Genomic DNA, 23133 nt, shown 5'->3' on the forward strand with positions numbered 1-23133 from the left:
TGGGGATTCGAACCTCTGACCTTCTGATTGGCAAGCCCTAGGCTCAGTGCTTTAGACCACAGCGCCACCCACGTCCCTAAAACCATTGGTAGAAAAGTAGTCAATATTTATCAGCACGAAGCAAGCTAGTTTTCTGCTGCTTCAGAGGATAGGACCCAAACCTATAGATTCAAATTGCAGGGAAGGAGATTAGGAAGAACTTCCTGAGAGAGCTGTTTGGCAGTGGAGCGGACTCCCTTGGGAGATGGTGGACTCTCCTTCCTTGGAGATTTTTAAGCAGAGGTTAGATGGCCATCTGTCACGGATGCTTTAGCTGTGATTCCTGCCTTGCAGGGGGTTGGACTTTGTTAGTGCCTGAAAGGGCGAAGGCCTGGGAGGTGTCTCTATTGCCACTTGTTTCCAAAGCGCACTCCAGGAAATCCTAGCCATGGTGTCAACCTGCAGAGATGGCCCCTTTCCTCCTTCTCAGAATCACCAGTGGTGGGCCCTGCCCCTCTCAGCATCCCAGGCAAGTTGACTAGACTCCTCCCAGGGTTTGGACAACTCTAGACTAGGCCTACTCAGAAGTTGTTTATTTTATGTTTATTTTTTAAAGAAATATTTATTGAAGTTTTACACAAACATAAGTACAAAAACACAGAAAAAAGAAGAAAATAAAAATACAACATACAAAAAGCAAAAAGAAAATAAGAAAAAATTAAAAACAATTCCGTTTTTCATAACTTAAAGCTCATTTGCTTATTTCTTTGACCTCCTCACACCTCCCCTTCTTGTATTCCCATTTAAATAATCAAATCAGCAAATCCTTACCCTCTTTCATTTATCTTAATTCTATATCTTAACATTTTATAACTCTATATTAGCATCCATTATCAATTCATTTTTGCATATTCTTATTAATTTTGTTGCTAATGCCACTTATTTTCAATCCAACATCATTTTAGCATTCATTAATTTTACAGTGTTTCTGCAAATAGTCTTTAAATTTCTTCCAATCTTCTTCCACCAACTCTTCTCCCAGGTCTCAGATTCTGCCAGTCATTTCCGCCAATTCCATGTACTCCATCACCTTCATCTGCCACTCTTCCAGGGTGGGTAGATCTTGTGCCTTCCAATACTTTGCAATAAGTATTCTTGCTGCTGTTGTAGCATACATAAAGAAAGTTCTATCCTTCTTTGGCACCAATTGGCCGACTAATTTTTTTTTTACTCAGAAGTTGTGAAGGGCATTCCAGCATCATGGGTTGCTCAGCATTTAAGCAAGCACTGTGTTTGAGAAAGAGCAGTTGTCCACCGCTTGGTCCTGCATTTCGAAAAGGTCCAGCCCACCGTTAGTTTTATCTGAACAAAGATTCATTGGATGAAAAGTCCCTGCACTTGGTGGGGGGTGTGTGTGGACCAGATGACCCTCCTGGTCCCTTCCAAATCTACGATTCTATGAAAGTAAGGAAAGAAAGAAAAGGAAAAAGGACACAATAAAACGTTTTTGAAAGCAGAGGAATACAACAATAACAAAATAACAATAAAATACAATTACGCTTACGGAAGTATGTAGATGCACAGGGACAAGCTTGTCTCTCACACGGGTAGGTCATCTTCCTCCTTCAAGGAAAGTTCATCCACCCCTTCTCAGCATTTTAAACCGCCTCTTCTGGTCAGAGGAGACTGGTGTTCACATGCTCTCTGCTACGTCCCATCTCTGAGCTGCAAGCCTTATTCAGCTGAGGGCAGTTTCCCCGTAGCAGTTATTTTGCCTTATTAAAGCCGCTCCTATCCTGTTGCACAACACGCCCACCCCCGGCTGGATTCAAATTTCTGTGGCAGCCCCCTCCCCAGACTAAGCTAGCAAGCAAGAAGCGACCAGCCGCCCCCAGCCAAGCCCTTCTACCCCATGCTGCTGCCAGGCTCTGGCTGTTTGCCAGGCTCTTCCTTGCCCGCCCACCTGCGTCTGCCTCCAAAATTGTCTGAACAAACAAAGGGGAGGCTTGGCTGCAGTGCCTCTGCCCACATGCCGGCTGCAGGATTACTTCTCTCCTCCGAAGAGCTTGGCGCTGGAGTGAGCACTCTGGAGTCCTGTAGGGCTGAATGGAGCAGAGGAACAGAAGGAGGAGAGCCTTTGGAGCAGGCCCATCTAGTCCAGCATCCTTTTAAAAATAAATAAATTCATTTTTCATTTTCATTCATTACACACATCTCAAATTCTTAAGGTTTACTATATATTCCTCCCTACCTCCCCTCCACGACTTCCCCCAACTTGCGTATCTGGTTTGTTTCTATTTTCACCCGCTTTGCTATCTCTCAACAGAAAAGGTTATCAATAACATAACATCAAACCTTAAAAACATAAAAATAAAATGAAACCCATCATTTTATTTCACTATCTTCCAAGCATTTTCTGATGCTAATAATGTGGATGTTTATTTAAATCCTGCCATCAAGTCAATTGCCTAGTCCAGCATCTGGTCCAGCATCGTGTTCTCACAGGGGCCAACCAGATGCCTGTGGAACCTGCAAGCAGGATTGGAGCACAAGAGCACTTTCTCCCCTCCTGTGGTTTCCAGCAACTGGTATTCAGAAGTATTTTTTCTTCCAGCTGCGGAGGCAGAGCAGAGCCAGCCTGGCTAGGAGACATCGATAGCCCTCTCCTCCACGAATCTGTCCCATTAAGCCATCCAAGTTGGTGGCCATCGCTGCTTCCTGTGGGAAGGAGTTCCACAGTCTAACTCTGCTGCATGAGGAAGGGCTTCTTGCCAGCATTAAGCTTCACTGGATGCCCACAAGTTCTATGAGAGAGAGAGAGAGAGAGAGAGAGAGAGAGAGAGAGAGAGAGAGAGAGAGAGAGAGAGAGAGGTTTTTCTCTATGTACTTTCTGTGCATAATGGTGTAAACTTCAAGCATGTCGCCTCTTCCTTGCCTTTTCTGCAGAGTCCCAGACCTTTCCTCAGAGTAGAATTGCTCCACTGCCAGCATATAGAACTGAGCATTTGTGAAAGGCATTTGTGAAAGATGTTGCACTGAAAGGGAGGCTCTGTGTGTGCCAGTAGCAGTTTGCACAACCCTCTGTGGAAGATAATAGCCCAATTAGATTCAGGACAGTAACAATTAATTGCAAATACATTCAAAGCCAATTGAAACTAGTTCAATTCATTCAACAACATTGATTAGCTTGATCCCGGTATCCCAGCGTGTTTCAAAGTCATTTACACCTCCAGCACCCCATTGCCTCTTGTTGGCCCCCCAGGTAATCCCACTACACACTTAGGGAACCACTTTTTTCCCACTGAAATGCCACACATCAGGCTCTTAAGGGTTTTTCTGCACTTCGGACTTCCTAATGAACCTCCTCCAGAGAAGTGAGAACCACTGTGGCAGCCTTGCTTTTGACTTGAAGCAATTTTTTTTAAAAAATACGCCGTTCTCTACAAATACACGGTACTGTTATGGGCACCTGCATGGCTCTGTCTTTCACACGTACACCCCAATTTATATGTGGACAGACTTGAACAAGCCGTCTGTCCAGAGTGCCCCCTGCCATCTACTTACCAGGTTCCATTTTGTTGATGATTGAAACCTTAATATAGCTGTATTTTATCTTTCCATACTGGTCCCAGTAGCTTTGACCCCTCAGTATTTGCTTTTGGATGAAGTTCTCAAGAGATCCAGCGTGGCTGTGTTAGAGAGTGTTGGACTAGGAAGACCTGGGAGACGCCAGGGTTCAAATGGTGGCTTAGCCGTGAAGCTCCCTGGATGGCCTTCGGCCAACCACCCCCTCTCAGCCTGGCCTACCTCACAGGGTTGTCCTGAGGATAAAAGGGGAAGGACAACTGTGTACACCACCTTAAGCTCTTTTGGGGGAAGGAGGAATATAAATCATGATGGTGATAGTAGTTCTGTAGTCCTGACCTGTAGCTCACATTTGTAAGAGCTTGATCGTTTAGTGTGGCAGGCCTTGCACTTTGAAACTCCCTGCCTATTGATATCACTGTTTTTATTTAAACAAGCCCAGCCAGATGCTCAGAAAGTTGAGGTGGATTTTTAATCTGTTTTCATATTTTAACTTCCATACGTTGCAAATGTTTATTGATTTTATTGCTTTATCTTCTTGTAAACCGCTTTGAGGCTTACTACAACCAAGCGGCGTGTAAATTTTCCAGATATGAATAAATAAAAGCACAGTTTGCACAGAGGTCCTGACTTCTTCCCTACTGTTGGTGAGAGCAGGTCCCAGAGTCCCATGGCTTCAGGCAGAGATCCCATATTCCCTTTCGGGGGGGGGGGGGCGGTGTTGTCAGATGCTGCATCCTAACTTTCTTTACCCGCCCACACTGCCTTTCCCTCTGTCTCTCTCTGCCACCACCCTCCTGCTCCTTCCCAGTTCACAGCAGCTTTTTAAGAATTGATTTCCACATCTTCTTCTCTTGGGTGCCTTGACGCTCCTGAGCTGTCAGGGGCAGAAGGAGAGGAGCAGTCTGTTTTTTGTCATGTTGAGTCTTTCCTCCTTGTCTCCTCCTTGAAGGAGGAATAAAGGCTTCTTCTAATTTTGCCCAAATAAGTGGACCAATGACATTGCCATACTAAAATACAAAATGGGAAAAGCCTGTTTATTGGTTCAGCTGTTCTCAGGAGACATACAGATGACTGCATGGTTTGGTGTGAGACTGAACTTTTATCGTCACGTTAGCAAATTCCCTGGCTGAGCAGAGATTTGAACCCTGGTCTCTCAAGCCCTGATCCAACACTCTTCCCGCTCTGCCACATTGCCCTGCCCTGGTCTGACATCCTTCGTACATTCTCTGTTCTTTTTCCCCCTGTTCCCTGCCCCTTTAGCCGCTTCTCATAGGATTTACTGTAGAGCCTGCAATTGACCCAGCCTTTGCCAGCATTTTCTGAAATTATGCATCTTCCTGTTGGTTCAGAGAGGTTTGGGGGCATCCTGTGGCACCAAAACCACAATAAAGCTAGATGGATGAGCCAGACAGTGACAGGAGAGAGGTGGGAGGTCTGGAGACGTGAGCTGAGATGGTGGGGCCTGAAGACCTGCTGCTGGTTCATTCAGCCACTGACTTGCCCTCTCCCACCTTTTTTTCAGTGTACAACTGGACCGTCGATGAGGTGGTGCAGTGGCTCATCACCTACGTGGAGCTGCCACAGTACGAAGAGACCTTCAGGAAGCTGCAGCTCTCTGGGCATGCCATGCCAAGGTCAGTTCCGGGGGTGCAAAAAAGGAAGGTGGGTTTTGGCCTGTGGCTTCCCAGGGTTTTGTGATAGCGCTGCTTGGAGATCCCCAGTAGCTTGGCAAAGTTAGTTTCAAACCTGCTTTCGGCGTATAGGGTCGATGGGCCAGCGGTGGAGTAGTTGTTGTAATGTTGGACTATGACCTGGGAGACCAGGGTTCAAATCCCTGCTGAGCCATGAAATTCACTGGGGTGACCTGGGGGGGCACTCACTGCCTCTCAGACTAACCTCTACCCCACAGGTGGGATATAAATGCCACATTATTTATTATTATTTATTATCTGAGAATCACAGGGTGCTCTACAATATCAAAACACAAAAACGCATAACATAATAAAGATGTATTGCAATAAATGCAATAAATAAAATTATCCATCTGGCCACTTTCTCATTCTCACACATTTGAGGGGGCTAACAACTAGCTCCCTGGGTTTAGCGAGAGCAGAGAAGATATCCCAGCAAAGGAAGCTTTCCTGCTTTATGAAGTGAGAATAGCTGGTGCAAAATATCCTTGTGAACAACCAGAAAGCTGCCTGTTAATCTCCTACCTGCCTGCCGGTCCTTGCAGAGCTTGCCTGAGGGGCTACCTGGCCAAGCTGTGTTTTTTGCTCCAAATGCCCTTCAGATGTGACTACCTCCTCCGCCTCCCTCTTCCCTGCAGGTTGGCAATCACCAACGCCACCATGACAGGAACAGTCCTGAAGATGACTGACAGGAGCCACAGGCAGAAGCTGCAGCTCAAGGCCCTGGACACGGTACTCTTTGGGCCGCCTCTCTGTGAGTGACGTTCATGTGGTCATGTGACTGTATGTGGGGGAAGTGTGTCAGCTGACATGTGTAGATGGGGAACACCTCTGGGGTACTTCCGCTAGGCACACAGGAAGCTGCAAGGACTCCTTGTCTTATTCGGTGATCCCTCGTAGCCGAGTAAGATGGTCTTCCATAAACACGGTTTTAACAGTGAGTCCATAAGGACAATTCTGGATCCACACATCCTTCCACAGTAGAGACATAGGTTTCTGGGTGGGAGTTGATCACGGTGAGGGTTGCCAAGCGTGCCTTCCTCTTAGCACGTTTCTCCCTTTTGTCCTGAGTTTGAGCGTCTCCAAAGCCACACCCTTGGTAAAGGCTGTTCTCCAACTGGAGCGCTCGCAGGCCAGTGTTTCCCAGTTGTTGGTGTTTATAGTACTTTTTTTAGATTTGCCTTGAGGGGGACTTTAAACTTCTTTTGTTGACCACCAGCATTACGCTTTCCATTTTTAAGTTTGGAATAGAGTAGTTGCTTTGGAAGACGATCATCAGGCATCTGCACAACATGACCAGTCCAACAAAGTTGATGTTGAAGAATCATTGCTTCGACATGTGTGATCTTGCTTCTTCCAATACACTGGCATAAGTTTTTGCTATGAGCCATTCAACAGGGGAAGGGACTTCCTTGGAAGGTGGTGGACTCACCTTCATTGGGGTTTTTTAAAGCAGAGTTTGGATGGCTGTCTGTCAGGGATGCTTCAGCTGAGATTTCTGCAGTGCAGGGGGTTGGAATAGACTCTACGATTCTATACACTAGTTCTAGTTTTCTTCTTTTTCGGACTTGATGCCTGGATGGAATGGAGGAGAGAGTTTGCAGGCTGCCTGTAGTTGAGAAGAAATCCCCCTTTCCTGAAAATTTGCCAGAGAGATTTGGGAGTTGGGTTTTGACACTTGGACTGCCTTTAGGTAATTTGTAGCATAGAATTTACTTTGTCGGTTTGGCATTTAAGTGGTTGTGGCCCAGCCTTGCCTCTGTGTGGTGTAGTGGTTCAGAGCGGTGGACTCGTAATCTGGTGAACTGGGTTCGCTTCCCCGCTCCTCCACATGCAGCTGCTGGGTGACCTTGGGCCAGCCACACTTCTCTGAAGTCTCTCAGCCCCACTCACCTCACAGAGTGTTTGTTGTGGGGGAGGAAGGGAAAGGAGAATGTGAGCCGCTTTGAGACTCCTTCGGGTAGTGATAAAGTGGGATATCAAATCCAAACTCTTCTTCTCTTCTTGGAACAAGGAAGGGGGAAATCCAAAGAAATGTGGCTTCAGCATCTAAGACAAGACAGAAATCTGTAACCAGAATATTCGGAATCTCTTAGACAGACAGGTAGATTAATTTGCATGCATGCATTTCCTGGACCTTTTTCCTTTTTGGCTGCCTGAAACCACCCCCCACCCACGCACCCACCTCAGGCCCCCATGCTTGGATTGGCAAGATGAGGAGCTGGGGGGACAGTATTGTTAGCAGAGCAACTTAGGGTTGAGTCGGGATGTTCGTACAGAGAAGTGCTTGTGTTGCTGGTTCTGGACTGCTTCAACTTCTGGTTGAAAAGGGAATAAATCTAAACTGGCCGTATAAATGGTGTGGAAACCCTCAGGGCCTGCAAGTACTCTAGGAGAGAGGTGGTTGAAGAGGAAAGTGGATGATTTATTTATCATTCTTAAGTGCTGTTTTTCCCTTGTGGGATTCCAAGTGGCTGCAATCGATCTAACCCAGGAGCACAAAGCTGGCGTCTCCTTCTGCTTGGCTCACAGGCTCTGGTGAGTGAGTGGCTCACAGGTTGAACGTCAGGTGTGCCACCGATGCTTCTCTGGGACACCTGATGCTTTGCAGGTTTCTCACAGGCATCTATCTATTTGGCCTCTGTGAGAAAGGATGCTAGACTAGATGGCCTGATCTTGTTAGGTTCTTTCAAAGGGAGGGCATCCCTCCACAAGCTCTCCATACTGCTGATACTGGCAACATTTTGGGGAAAGGTGTGACAAGTTGATTTAGTGGTGGGAGGCTATAGTGGTGACTGAAGGCAGAGAGAGGCATCGAAGCTTCACCATCTTTCCTGCTCAGCTTGGGAGCATAAGGAGAGCTCAACCTGTGAAACAGATTCCAGGATAAAATTAAGGATTTCCTGTTTGCAAATAAATGGTTTATTTATTGGGCCAAGGTAGAGGGTGGGAGTTTCCATCACTACCTTTACCTAGCAGTGATGACCGGAGACCTGGATCTGTGCTCTCCGGCCCGACTCATGGACACTTTAGCTGCGATTCCTGCATTGCAGCGGGTTGAGCTAGATGACCCTTGAGTTCCCTCCAGCTGTAAGCTTCTGTGATTCTGTGGCCCTTTCTTTGATCCTTATGTCCTTTTGGGAAGAATCTGAATTTAGGCCTTTTATTCTCCCAAGGAACAGAAAGCTTGCTTGAAAGGCACTTTGGCCGTGAAGAAACCCATTTGCTTTGATCAGGAAGAGGCGATTAATCAAAGTATTGCAATTATCGGGCTCAGATATCCTGGCCACTCTAAATATTTACAGTCCAGTGCATTGTGTTTAGGTTGCCTTTGCCTGGTAATGAGCTGAGCGGCAGCATCAGCCGAGTCCCATTAGTTAGCAGTTCTTGGGAAGGCCGTTTGCCGCCTGCAGGAGACCCACAGCCTTCGTGCAGCTCTGCCGATGCTCCCGATCCCCGCTGCCATGCGCAAGGGCCTTCCTTGTGCATCAGGGCAGCCTCAGTCTGGAGCAGTAACTGATATAGGGGAGGACAGGTTGCAGGAGGCAAGTGGGGATTCTTCCCAGTGGGGGCTGGGACTTTAGAAGACATCTGAAGGCAGCCCTTTATGGGGAAGTTTTTAATGTTTGATGTCTCGTTGTGTTTTTATATTGTGTTGGAAGCCTCCCAGGGTGGCTAGAGCAACCCAGTCAGATAGATGGGGTACAAATAATAAAATTACTACAGTCGTACCTCGGGTTACAGACGCTTCAGGTTACGTTTTTTCGGGTTGTGGACCGCCAAAACCCGGAAGTACTGGAACGGGTTACTTCCGAGTTTCGGTGGTTGCGCATGTGCAGAAGACCAAATTGCAACCCGCGCATGTGCAGACACGCTGCTGCGGGTTGCGAACGTTCATCCCACACGGATCACGTTCATAACCCAAGCATCCACTCCTTATTAAGGGGCCTGGCAGCCAGGGCCACACAAGAACATAAGAAGTGCCTGCTAGATCAGGCCAAAGGCCCGTCTAGTCCAACATCTTGTTCCTACACTGACGAGACAGATGCCTCTCACAGGAACCTTCGATCAGGATTCGAACGCAACACTCCTGTGGTTTCCAGCAACTGGTATTCAGAAGCATTTCTCCCTCTGTGGAGACAGAGGACAGCCAGCATGGCTAGTAGCTATCGATAGCCCTCTCCTCCTCCTGAATGGGAGGGACTTCCACAGTTTAACTGTGCCCTTCGCACATTAGTATTTAACTTCTGGCCTCGCTGTGCTGCATGTACAGAAACTTGCCCAGGCTGTGAAGTGAGCCAGGAACTGAGGAGGCTGCAGCATTGTCCTTTGGGCCTCCTCCTCCTGGCATTGTGTGATTCTTGAGCCCGGTGACAGGAGCTAGGAAGTGAAAGTGCCTCATGGGCCTGCGGCGGAAGGGAATCTGGAACAGGAGGATCAGCCTCCCTCTTCCGACGACCCACGCCACGGGAGGGTCACCTCAGGTGCGCCGTCGGTCTGTGTGAGCGCTAGGATAAGCACAGGCCTTGGCTGGAGATCTGTGGGAAGGTGCCAGATCCGCCGAGAGGCGCTGAGGTCACTGCATCCCAGCACGCTTTGGAAAAGCGCAGGGCAAACGCAGAAAAGCTCACATTGAAGGGCAGGAAGTCAAAGTGGGGAGCCCAGGGCAGCCCGCGAGCAGGCCGAACCCCCCTGCTCTGTGCCTGCTTGCTCCGAAATTCCTTCTGTGCGGCGCTCGGTCTCCAAGGGCACCCCAGTGTTTGTTTACTGCCGGAGTTTGTGTCTGACCCTGTCGCCATAGCGCTGGAGCTTTGGTTTCTACCGGCAAGCTCCGTGGTGCAAAAGGCAGGTGGCGGGAGGAGGGGGCGGAGGCAATTTATTCAGACTAGCAAAAAAGGGGGCCGCGGCTGCCTCCTCATCACACCTGCTCCTTAGAGGGCGTTACAGAAGGACATAAGAAGAGCCTGCAGGATCAGGCCAGTTGCCCACCTAGCCCAGCTCCCTATTCTCACCGTGGCCAGGCAGGTGTCCCAGTGGGAAGCCTGCAAGCTGGATGCAAGCACAAGAGCAGCGCTGCAAATGCAGGAGACCTTCTGTCGAGAATATCTGGTGAGCGCTGCTGCTTCGCAGGGGGTCTGTGTGTGGAGGAAGCCACAGGAGGATTCCTTTGCAGCAGCAGCAGCCCAACAGAGATCAGTCTTGCCCTCCTTTGGAAGGTGAGCAAATGCAAACATTTTAGGAAGGGAGAATTCCCCAGCACTTAGGAGCAGCACGGTTGCTTCTTGGGGTGTTTGGCTTGCCCCCGGCCACCCAGAGATTTGAGGAGAGCATGGACTTGAATCCACGTTTCCTGTGTTCAAACCTGCACCCCTAGAGTGCACAGCAGGTGGGTGCAAGGCTGTCGAAAGGACTTATTCATGCAGGGCAGAGGTAAACTATGGTACTTGCTTCCACAAGAGGCAGTGATGACCGCCAACCCAGATGGATTTAAAAGAGGAGTAGGCAATTCATGGAGATGTCTTCTGGCAGCAATGGCTATGATCTGCCACCACAGTCAGAAACTGCAGTGCTCCTGAATACCAGTTGCTGGAAACCACTGGAGAGGGGTCTTGTGTTCGAATCCTGCTTGTAGTTCTCCCTTTGGGGCATCTGATTTTCCACTGTGAGAACAGGATACTGGGCTAGATGAGCCATTGGCCTGATCCAGCAGCAGGCTCTCCTTATGAGAGGTTATTACAGTCTATCGGCGGTAGTTGTGCATGAGCTTGATTCACTGCTAATAACAACATTTGAGAGTTACAGATAGGTAGCCGTGTTGGTCTGCCATAGTCAAAACAAAAAAAATTCCTTCCAGTAGCACCTTAAAGACCAACTAAGTTAGTTCTTGGTATGAGCTTTCGTGTGCATGCACACTTCTTCAGATACAGAGGTCTAGAAAGCAAAACTCCCATCTTCCGAGGCACCGTGATAAGGACTGACCCTCTTTCTGGTTACTTTGCCTGTAGCATAAGATGCTGATGACGTCTCTCTCAGTGCAAAACACTTGCAAAATCTTGGCATTGTGAAGCACGGAGCTGGACATATCCTCCTGGCACCGCACACAGGAATGTCAGAGCTGAAACTCTGGTGCGCCCAGCTTTTCCCAGGGTCACCGTCCTGCAATTTTGACGATGTCTCTATGAGAACGCAAAGGGGCAGCTATCAGCCCACTGCATCTCCTAAACACCTCCCGAATTCAATTTGAAGCAGGGTGGCTTTTTCAGACTTCTCAGTAGAAGTGGAGGGTGTGTGTGTGTGTGTGTGTGTGTGTGTGTGTGTGTGTGTGTTTCTCCCAGACCTGTTCTTGTGCGGCTGCATTTCTCAAGGAGGACATTTCCATTAAGCCTTTGCGTAATTGGATCCAGTCCCCAGGGACTGTATTGCAATACCTTCTGAGGAAAGTGCAGAAGAAGAGGAGGAATTGTTCCTTCCATGAATGCTCCTTGCTCTCCCCTGGACTGAAAGCTTCCTTATGGATACCCAGGGAGACTCATTAGAGCAGGGGTCAGCAACCTTTTTCAGCTGGGGGCCGGTCCACCGTCCCTCAGACCATGTGGTGGGCTGCACTATATTTTGGAGGGAAAAAATGAATAAGTTCCTATGCCCCACAAATAACCCAGAGATGCATTTTAAATAAAAACACGCTGATTCCCGGACCGACCGCAGGCCGGATTTAGAAGGTGATTGGGCCGGATCCAGCCCCCAGGCTTTAAGTTGCCTACCCCTGCATTAGAGGGTTTGAGGAATGCTCAAGTCAAGGCAGAAGAAAGCCAAGGCCGCTCGCTCGCTCCACCACAGGCTCACTTTCAATAGCTGTGATGGCATTTTCCTCCTGCCTCAGAACTACTGCAGTTCTGGGCACCCCAGTTGAAGAAGAATATAGTGGTACCTCGGGTTACAGATGCTTCAGGTTACAGACGCTTCAGGTTACAGACTCCGCTAACCCGGAAATAGGACCTTGGGTTAAGAACTTTGCTTCAGGATGAGAACAGAAATTGTTTGTTTTTTTTCAATAATAATTTTTATTAAGGATTATTTCTTGTATACATTACAAGAAATAAAAAATAAAAAACAGAAAAAATATCCAACAAAATTTGTTAAAAACAATCAATCTTTTCATCTCCTTATTTTTCATTTACTTGTTTCTCGGACCTCCTCGGACCTCCCTTTTTTGTATTCCAAATCAAATTATTAATTCAACAATTTCTTTCCCTCTTTTTGCTACCCAGATCTTATTCTTAAATTATTACAATCTTAGATTTTTACTTATATAAACCCATTTTTTCATATTCCTTTAACCCATCATAGCTAGAAACCACTTAGTTCCAATCCAACATTATTTTAAAATTCCTTAATTTTACCAGGGTGAGAACAGAAATTGTGCTCCAGCAGCAGCAGGAGGCCCCATTAGCTAAAGTGGTGCTTCAGGTTAAGAACAGTTTCAGGTTAAGAATGGACCTCCAGAACGAATTAAGTTTGTAACCCGAGGTACCACTGTATTGACAAGCTGAAGGATTTGTGTAGAGCAGGGCGACCGAGATGATCCAGGGTATGACAACCAAGCCTTAGGAGGAATGGTTAGAGTAGCTGGGTATGTTTAGCTTGGAGACTGAGAGGAGATAAGATAGTCATCTTCAAATATCTAAAGCCCTGCCCCATGGAAGTTGTAGCAAGCTTGTTTTCTCCTGCTCTGGAGAAGAAGACCCATGGCTTCAAGTTACATGAAAGGGGATTCCGACTAAACGCAAAAAAGAACTTTCTGACAGCGAGAGCTGTTCAACCATGGAGTGGACTCCTTCCAAAGGCAGGGAACTCTCCTTCCTTGGAGGCCTTAAAGCAGAGTTTGGGTAACCATCTATCAGGGATTCTTTAGCTGAGATTCCTGCCTCGTAGGGGGTTGGACTAGATGACCCTCGGGGTCCCTTCCGGCCCGACAGTTCTATGATTCTATGCACTAGTTCTCATTTTTAGGCAGGCCATGGTGTCTGGATTCTTACGCTCCTGCCAGCAAGCAACATCTATCCCCACAATTAGCAGTGCCAGAATAAATACATAGTAGGTGCCAGAGACACCACCAAGATGCAAAGCAGACATCACCACCATGTCCGGAAAGAAGCATTCAGTGCAGAGCAGTTAAATGTTTTTTGGTGCAATCAAGAGGGCTCTTGGAAGGCCAGGAGGCTCCAGGGACCTCATCCGTGAGAAAATGGACCCAATACAAATAGAAGTGCTCCATTTCCCTTCAAGGACTGAGCCCTACGCCTTCTTGTTTTCGCTGGACTCAGAGGGAACTCTCTTGATCAATTGGGTGATTACAGAGAGTGAAATAAGATGGAGGTAGGAGGGAGGGAGGGAGCAGGGAGGTGGCACACAGTCCATTTGGGACCCAGGGCGGAGTCTGTGGGGCTCTTCTGTTTTGCCACCCAGTCATCTGCCCGGTCCAGATCATTGTGTGGCACAAGAAGAAATGGGGCATTGTGTCAGAGATCTGATGGCTCAGGCAAGCCTCCTGAGCCAAATACTCCAGGAAGCAACACCAGAGGGTCAGAACCAGCAACCCAGAAGAGCCTTGAAGTTCTTCTGCACTGAGTTCTCAGTGACCCAGCCCTGCCCAGAGCCATCCAAATAAGGACTGGCCTCCCTAAGAGCATGTTGGTTGAAAGGTCCCTCGGATCTCACATAAAAACACCATTCTGAGAGTAAACAAACAGCACTGGTCAGCAAGCCAGCCAAGAGTGTTTCCATTCAGCATGTAAGCAGACAGCAGGCCGCTTCCTTCCATAACCAGCCTCAAAGTATAAATCTCTTATGGACTGTTACAGCACATAAACCCATTCTTGTTCTTCTGCTGTTATACCCCACACGGTACCCATACAATCTCCATGGTCCCCATCACCGAAGCAGCCGCCAGCCATTAGAAAGGAAGGCTCCTTTGCCACCAGCAGCAATTTCGCTTGAAATGCAAAAAGCAGTTTGGGGAAAGTGGTTTTTGTCAGGACTGTGGCAGGGAAATAGTTAAACTCCCCTTCCCCACCCAACAGGGTCCTGTGGCTGCATAGCCTTCCCATTGGACTGCTATTAGCCTCACAAAAAAGTTTGCAAATGGTAAAAGGAGGGATGGTAGAGATTTACAGCAAGAGGAAGCAATGAGTTTTCCAGGTGCTCTTCCAAGTTCAGCTTGCTTGGAGTACGTGAGCCTGGCTTTCTGTAACGGAGTGGACAGATTCCGGACAGATGAAAGGAAGGACTTTTTAACGCAGCTCATAACTGCCACTCGCAGGGTGCAGTGGTGGCCACCAACCTAGATGGCTTTAAAAGAGGATTAGGCCAATGAATGGATGACTCTTGATTGCTACTAGCTATGGAGGCAGCAGTGCTTCTGAACACCCGTTGCTAGAAACCACAGGAAGGGAAATAATAATAGAGTAACAATAATAATTTATTATTTATACCCCGCCCATCTGGCTGAGTCTCCCCAGCCACTCTGGGCAGCTTCCAATCAAGTGTTAAAAACAATACAGTGTTGCTCTTGTGCTTGAATCCTGCTTGTGGGTTTCCCAGAAGAGGCATCTGGTTGGCCACTGTGAGAGGAGGATGCTGGACTAGATGAACCATTGGCCTGATCCAGTAGGCTCTTCTTAGCTTCTTACGAGTCTCTCTTGAGGCCTCTCCAAGTCTCAGAAGCTCCCTTCTGAGGTGCAGGCTGTCATAGCGAAAGCTGGCCATTCTTAGGGATGCTTTGTGACGTGTTTGCTGCCAGGTGACGCCAACACGAGGGCTTGAGGGCTGCAGCTCCAGTTGTCCCATCCAACCCAGAGAATGTGGGAGGCTTCCTCATACACCATAAGGAAACAAAACCCTGGGGTCATTTTTCTAAGGATGGATCTTTCCTTGTTTGCAGTGCCTTCCTGAAACTTTGGCTCCCTGCCACTCTAATCCCCAAATCCAGCCATGGTTTGATTGCTCTGACCTCTTTGAAGAGTCCTTGTGTTCTCAGGGTGATCTCCTCTTTCTCTGAGCAGAGGAGTTACATAACTGCCTCCTAGGAATCTTACCATTTTAGGTGAAGTGAGGAGTGCTTTCCAATTACCCATTTCTGCAATAGGAATTTCCAATTTACTCTGCTGGCTGCTTGGAGGCCAAAGGAGACCCCAGGACTTGACCCTTCAGCCCTGTCTCACATCAGGCTCCGCCCCCTGTGATAAAAGGCCCACCATGCTAGACTTGGTGTGACTGACAGTAGCCATTATCAGGTAGCCGTGCAACAAGGGTCCATTTGCACAGGGTGTAGCTTAATCAGGAAAGGTGGTGCAAACCCTAGATCAGGGCTTCTAGTCAGTGGTGGGCTGGACGAGGGCCAAATTCTGAATCCTGGCAGGTTGGTGAGCAGTTTCTGAGTGGATTATTGTCCAGTTTCCTGCTTTGGGTGGGGTCTCACTCCCCTGAAGGAGCATGTTTGTAGCTTGGATGCATCTCTTGCTAGAGGCTAAGGAGTGCTGGGAAGACAGTTTCTGGACTAGGATGGCTTGGCCACTGTGGTTCCTGCATTGGTAACCTTGATGGTTGCAATGCTCTCCGTGTGGGGCTGCCCTTGAGGGAGAATGCAGCAGCTCAACTGCTCACTGAGGCAGGATAGAAGCATAGAATTGTAGAGTTGGAAGGGACCCGGAGAGTTATCGATTCCAATCCTCTGAAAAGCAGGAATGTTCAGCTGTCCCATACGGGGATAGAACCTGCAACCTTGGCGTTATCAACACCAAGCTCTAACTAGGACTATTGCCGTCCTATTGCTCCACTGTTCACAGAGCTGCACTGGCCACCAGATAGCTACTAGACTAAGTTAAAGGTGCTGGTACTGGGGTACAAAGGCCTATGCAGCTTGGAGCCGGGGTACCTGAAAGATTGGCCAGCCCCTTCTATACCCAGCTGATCACTGTAGTCTTCAGGACAGGGCATCCCGCACACACCGTCTTCTCAGCAGATCTGTCCCATAGGAAGTCTGAATTGGGCCTTCAGTGCCCTTTGGAACTCCCTTCTGCTAGATATCAGGCAGGCACCTTCTCCAATGAAGACTAGTGGAGTTATTTTATCCCACTTTGTTTCTGCACTAGATTTGAAACGGTTTCGACTTGCAGTAGTTTTAGATGTGTTTTAATTTGTGCTGTGGAATCGCTTCAGGACGCCTCGTAGGAAGTGATTCATAAATAAAGTAAATAATGCATTGGTGTCGGAGCTCGTGCTTCAGGCAGGGATGTGTATATTTAGTGCTTTTGCAGGAATGCTCTGTAAGCACATGATCTAAGAATAGCTGGGGAAGAATATGACTTTCTGAGGCTTGGCTGCTGCTGGGCCAGTGGGGAGTCCAAGAAGGCAGGGTGATCTGTTGGGCTGGAGCTATGGGAGGGCCAGCCTTGGGGCAGAGTTGATGGCCAGCCAGTGTCCCCACTGAGAAGTCCATCCAGAGGGTGAGGGGGGGGGGACTGGAACAAGGATGTTGGCAGGCCAGTGGGCAGAAGCAAGGCAACATACCGTGGCATGGGCAACCGCTGCAAAGTCAGGAAGAATCCACAGGAGTAGTTGAAGGATGGGAGAAGGCGAGGTCCCTCCAAGAGGAGCCTCAAGAGAGAGGATGTCTGCATCCCTGCAACTAGTGAATAATAACTGTGCATGCACGCTATTTAATTTATCTGCAGCTTTTCTGTACTGCTCAGTCACACACACACACACACAAATGTGAGAGGCTCACAAATAAAACTAAAAATGTGAAATATTTATTTAACTCAGTTTCAGGGGGGGATTGCAGAGATTGCAAATTGTATTATAAACTAATTCACACACAACACATAACGCCACAAATAAATATTGCAGAGTGCAGCAAGGTAAGCAAATAAAAATCCAAAGAAACAAAACAGGGCCAATGAAACTGTTTGTAATCTAGAACGCCTGGTCTGATCTTTATCTGGCGCCAAAAAGCTTGCTGTGCTGGTGTGAAGTGTGCCTCTCTGGGGAGGACACTTCAGAATCAGGGCACAGACTAACATCACTGTTTTTCTGAAACTAAGGGTGACGCTGTCCTCTACTAGATGGACTTGTGCTGGCGAAAACCCAGGGCCCACTTTTAAGCCAAATCCCCGTCCACCAGTTGATGTCCAGTGTGCTAGTGTACAGGGTTCTGCTTTAGGCAAAGAATTATGTGCGGTTCCGAAGTTTGTATGGAAAGTTGACTATTATGGGCTCTTCCTGGCTCTTGGAGCTTTCCTTGCCTGACCTAAACACAGCCACAGGTGTATATCAAATGCAAAAGAGCAAAGGGAAGGAAGGGAGGAGAGGAGAGGAGGTGGGCTTGTTTCCTTGTCTAAATAGGCCATTGTGTGACTTCTGTTTCCCCAGTGACCCGTCATAACCACTTGAAGGACTTCATGCTGGTGGTGTCCATTGTGATTGGGGTGGGCGGCTGCTGGTTTGCTTACATCCAGAACCGCTATTCGAAAGAGCACATGAAGAAGATGATGAAGGACCTTGAAGGTCTCCACAGAGCTGAGCAGAGTTTGCACGATCTCCAGGAAAGGTGAGTCTTGGAGGCTGCTGCAGGGTGCCATGGGGGGTGCCAGCCGCTGCCCTGGCTCTCTCCCTTCTCCGCTAGTACCTGGCATGCTGATGACTTTTGCTGAGATCTTCCCAAATACTTTGGTGTGAGACCTGCTTGTGCTTCTGGTTTGGCACTTACGAACCACAAAGCACTGGGTGAAGCCCCCTTGCAAAGCAAGCATGCTGGGCCTGTCCCGACCTCGCTCCTGCCCACCATGTGCCAGTATCACCATTCCCAACCCAGCAAGGATCAAGGGTGGGCATCTAGTGCTTTGTGTGGACCAGAAGAACACCCAGAAGTTCATGCAGGTGAGCTGTTACCTGTCAGATCTTGAAACCTCCCAAGGATGGAGACAGCAGAACCTCAGTGGAAAGTCCAGGTTTCTAGGCAGCTTATTCCAACTGGTCTTACAGCGAGGGGGTTTCTTCTAGCACTTAATTTAAACCAGGGGTTCCCAAACATTTTGGGGGCTCTGCTCCCCTGGTTCTATGAACTCATCCCCAGCGCTCCTTACCTTGTGAAAACCATCATTCAAAAGGAAGATAATAACACAACAAAACAGTAACAGTGAATTGCACAATTATTCAAAATCCAATTTAAACTATTTAATTAATTCAACAAAACTAAAGAACTTGATCCAGTGATACCAGCTTCTCAAAATCTGATAGTTATTTATGCCTCCATCACACACCCCTGCCACCCCCCTTACCTCTTAGCGCCTTCCAAGGGAATCCCTCCCCACCCCCAGGGATGGTTCATCTCATTTCAGAACCACTGATTTAACCCTTACTTCCCTGTATTCTGAATTTGTTTCTTCTTGGTCTGCCTTTGGTGGATGGATGGGCTAAACAATGGAGATAATCTCTGTGACCGGAATAATCCTTGCAGATTAATTGAGCAAGCTGACGTCTATTTCCTTATAGCGTAATTGTGAGCAGTTATTGGCATGCGGTGTACACACGGCTCTGTTAGTCTGTCCTATTTGCAGCAAGCAAAGAGCAGTGAGGCTTTTTAGCTTGTGACCCATGACAGCAGTTGGTGAGGCCTGGGATAGATTTGCCCCAAATAATTCAGGATTTGAACCCAGAACCTGTCACAGGCAGGCCCCATGCTGGTCCTGAGGCACCTTCCTTCCTCTTGCTCCCTGCCAGCACAAACGGGGGTTCCTGTTTCGTTTCAAGGGACACCAGAGAGAGGCTCCTAAAAGGGGCATGAAATCAGCCTCTTCCTTCCTCCCTCCTCACATCCTCCAGTTATCTGGCCTGAGAAGAGGCTGAGTCACTTAAATAATGGAAGCCACCCAGGACCCACTGTGGCTTGGGAGTGCCCGCCCCCCCAACTCTGCTTTTGCAGGAGGAGCTGTTTCTGCTGCGGCAAGGCTCAGCTCATCACAGTTTTGTCTCTGCAGCTCTGTGCATGCATGCAGTTCCCTGAGAACCTCCCTGTCCCTGCCACCCTTTTAAAAAAATGCCTGAACATGTGCAGGCAAGCAGTGCTCAGGGTGTGGAGCCTTTTGTCTCCCTCCCTCTCGTGTGTTCCTTGGCCTTGAGCACTTTGTGTTCCCCCTCTGGCCATCGCTCCCTCCCAGCCACCAACCAGGCGGCAAAAGCTCAGTTACAGGATTCAGAACCCAGCCAGCTCATTTAGCATGTTTTGGCAACACAAAGCAATTACATTGCTCCACCTAGTTGCTCTCCGACACAGGCATGCTGATAAGCAGTTCGGGGGAGGCAAGGGCCTCCTGGGTCTGGACCCTGGAAGAGTTGCTTCCTGGACAGAAAATAATCTTGCAGTCGCCCCCAGAAGGAGTGGAGGGGTCTGTCCTGGGCTAAGGGGCCATGAAGACAGTTCTGTGCAAGGCCGGGGCTTCTGAGGTCCTTTCAAACAATTTTTAAATCCATAAACAGGGTTATACACACCGCGTTCCCAGTGAAGTACCCCCACATCTGAAGGTTTTAGTGAACCGAAGTAATGGGAAATTAGACAGAAAAGTTTTCCTCCCTCTCTAACAAATGCAGACATCCAGTGAACCTGAACATTGGAAGATTCTGAGCAGATAAAAAGAAGGACTTTTTCATGCAGCACATGGTTAAATTGTGGAACTCCCTGCCACAGCAGGCAGTAATGGCCACGAACCTAGATGACTTTAAGAGAAGATGGGGCAAATTTGTGGAGAGGGCCAGCAGCAGCTATTAGCAACGATAGAAGCTGAGGTCTGTCTCCATGGAAGAGGCAGCAATGCTTCTGTATACCACCAATTGTTGGCAACTGCAGGAGGGGAGAGGCCTCTTGTGCTCAGGTCTTGTTCGTGTGGGAATGTTGTAGATACTAGGAGAGGATATACTGATTTAATGGTATCTTTCCTCACACAGCTGCAGCGCGACATTCCCCAATATATAGCAGGAAGCTAGTTGGTGGATTTGTTTGAATCCAATCTAGCTTCTCTAGATTGGGTTTGTTCCTGGTAAATCTCCTTTGTTCCATTTTAAAAAGAATAAAGACACAACAGTCTTCTCTTAAAATAATGATAATAAGCTTACTCACATTCAGTTCACAGTTGGATCCCTGAAGGCAGGCTTTAGCTTAGAGTTACGGAAGAGGGTTTGAGTTCATCCCATATGGGGATGAGCCCATGTGCTGCTGGCTGAGGGCCAGCAGACAGCAAAATACATCAGTATCAAGAGGATGAAGAGGGAGGTGGCTCCATGACCAGCCCCTTTTATGGGGTCTCCCAGGGTCACGCCCACCTACCTGGTCACACGCAGGGGGAGGAAGCTCCAGACCAGGTGTGACAGGAAGTCCTCCTGGCTGTGGAGTAACACCCCCCTGCGTGTCCACTCTGGGCAAACAGGAAGTTCTGTACTTGACTGCTTATGTTACATCCCACAGATTTCTTTTTGGGGCATCTAGGTGGCTGCTGTGAGAAGAAGATGCTGGACTAGACGGGCCATTGGCCTGATCCAGCAGGCTCTTCTTAGGTTCTTATGCAACTATCTGTATGGAAGTGACAATCAGCTGCAGGTGGAGTGCAGAGAGCATCTTGCAGGTGTTGCGCTCCTCCTTCCAGACAGGTGTGGGGTTGCCCTGACTTGGCCCTGTGAACTGGCCTGAGGGCCTCCTTTGCCGGCTCACCAGGGCAGGTGAAGCACCAGCAGTTGGGTGCAGCCTGCTGTGCTCCTGACACGAGGAGAAGAGAAACACGAGGTGTCTTCCCTGGAGCCTGAAAGGCGGCCAGTTCTGAGGAACAAACTGCTTTGCAGTGTCTCTGGTGCCATTTGCCGCTTTGGCAGACGTCACTCTCCAGCGTGACAGACACACAGAACTTTCCTGCCGGGAACTGGCCGAATGATCTCTGCCTCTTGTAATAAATGCCCAGTATTTATTTATTTATTTATTTGATTCTTATGCTGCATTCAAGACCGTAGGTCCTTTCAGAAAGTTTCACAAGTTAAAATTACATTAGAACATAAAAAATACCCTGCTTTAAAATCACACATAAATTGGTTTTAGATTTTCAGTGAATTCTGGCAGAGCGGCATAAAAATAGGACAAAACTTCCATCACAGCCACCCTCCCAAATCCCGGCGAACTACCTTTAATAAAAACAAATGCAATGTGAGAGGAAAAGTAGCCCCGACGTCCCTAACCAAAGGTGGGTTGAAAAGAGATGTCTTTGGGTCTCCCCTAAAGAAAGCAACGAGGGAGCCAAACCACTTTGATTGGGGAGGGAGAGGGAGGGTCCCATAGATGAGGCTCCACCACCAAAAGCGCATCAGAATTAGGTGTACCTTCGGGGAGGATCTTTGGGAGAGCATCCTGGAGCACCGGCCTTGCTGGCCCCAACACACGTGCTTAAGGACAGGGACGTGATGTGTCCATGATCCCATGTGCAAATATATTAGCCAGTTCTCTGGGCTGGGCCTCCTAGTTGGCCCAAGACATACAGTGAGGGGGGGGGGAGTATTTGATCCCCTGCTAAATTTGCCCATTTGCCCTCTGACGAAGAAATGACCTGTCCATAATTTTAATGGTAGGTTTATTGTAGCTGTGAGAGACAGAATAGCAACAGGAAAACCCCCAGAAACCCAGAAGACGAAAGTCATGAGATTGATGTGCATTATAATGAGTGAAATAAGTATTTGATCCCTTTGCAAAAGATGACTTAGTACTCGGTGGCAAAACCTTTGTTGGCAATTACAGAGGTCAGACGTTTCTGGTAGGTGGCCACAAGATTTGCACACATCTCAGGAGGCATTTTGTCCCACTCCTCTTTGCAGACCCTCTCCAATTACATCAGATTTCGAGGCTGATGTGTAGCTACTCAAACCTTCCTGTTGCTATTCTGTCTCTTACAGCTACAATAAACCTACCATTAAAATTATGGACTGGTCATTCTTCGTCAGAGGGCAAACGGGCAAATTTAGCAGGGGATCAAATACTTTCCCCCCTCACTGTAAGAACATCAGAAGAGCCTTCTAGATCAGGCTGTTCTCACAGTGGCCAACCAGATGCCCATCATGGGAAACCCGCAAGCGGGATCTGAGCACCAGAGGAACTCTCTGCTACTGAGGTTTCCTGGCATTCAGAAGCATTGCTGCCCCTGAATGTGGAGGTGCAGAGCAGAGCCATTGTGGCTAGTAGCCATCAATAGCTTTCCTCCCCCATGAATTTGTCCAATCCCCTTTTGAAGCCACCTGGGGGTCAGCGGCCATCACTAGGTCCGGTGGGAGCGAACTCCACAGTTCAGCTCAGCGCTGCTGCGCGAAGAAGGAGTTTTCTTTTGTCTGGTTTCACTTCAGCTCACAGGCTCCTTTCTGCCGGGAGACAGAAATTCCTCGTTAAGCCGCAGCTCCAAACAGGCCCCTGGAGCGCCAGGACCCTGCCGAGAGCACGGGGTTATCTCTGAAACTGGGAACGTCACAAATATTCCTTGTTAATTGGGGAGGGAAACGTGTTTTTTCTCTGAGGCAGAAATGTGAGCCGAAAACAAGTTTTGCCTTGCATAGGAGCCAGCGAAGAGGGTGGCTGAGACGGCTTGTGTGTGGCGGTGGCTTTGAAATTGCCCTGCTTATGTCCTAGCAGTCCCCAAATTGGGTGGTAGCACCCCGGGGGTAAGTGGGAGAACTGGAGGTATAAATATCAGGCTTTGAAAAGCTGCTATCCCCAGATAAAGTTCATCAAGCAAATAGCTTTCATTGGATTTTGAATAGTAAAGGTAAAGGGACCCCTGACCATTAGGTCCAGTCG

General features: G+C 48.3%; 1 protein-coding gene across 8 annotated transcripts in view; it reads left to right on the forward strand.

The window, feature by feature from the left end:
* The window catches only part of STIM1 (stromal interaction molecule 1), a 101645-nt gene that overhangs the window by 61501 nt on the left and 17011 nt on the right, over positions 1-23133 (forward strand). For all 8 annotated transcript variants that reach the window (XM_081909728.1, XM_081909729.1, XM_081909730.1 and 5 more), the window contains 3 exons: positions 5090-5201; positions 5897-6012; positions 17688-17865. In XM_081909728.1, the coding sequence (XP_081765854.1) occupies positions 5090-5201; positions 5897-6012; positions 17688-17865 (406 nt within the window). The remainder of the gene's footprint in view (positions 1-5089; positions 5202-5896; positions 6013-17687; positions 17866-23133) is intronic.

The sequence above is a fragment of the Podarcis melisellensis genome (assembly GCF_964234715.1).
Source record: "Podarcis melisellensis genome assembly, chromosome: 4".
Lineage (NCBI taxonomy): Eukaryota > Metazoa > Chordata > Lepidosauria > Squamata > Lacertidae > Podarcis > Podarcis melisellensis.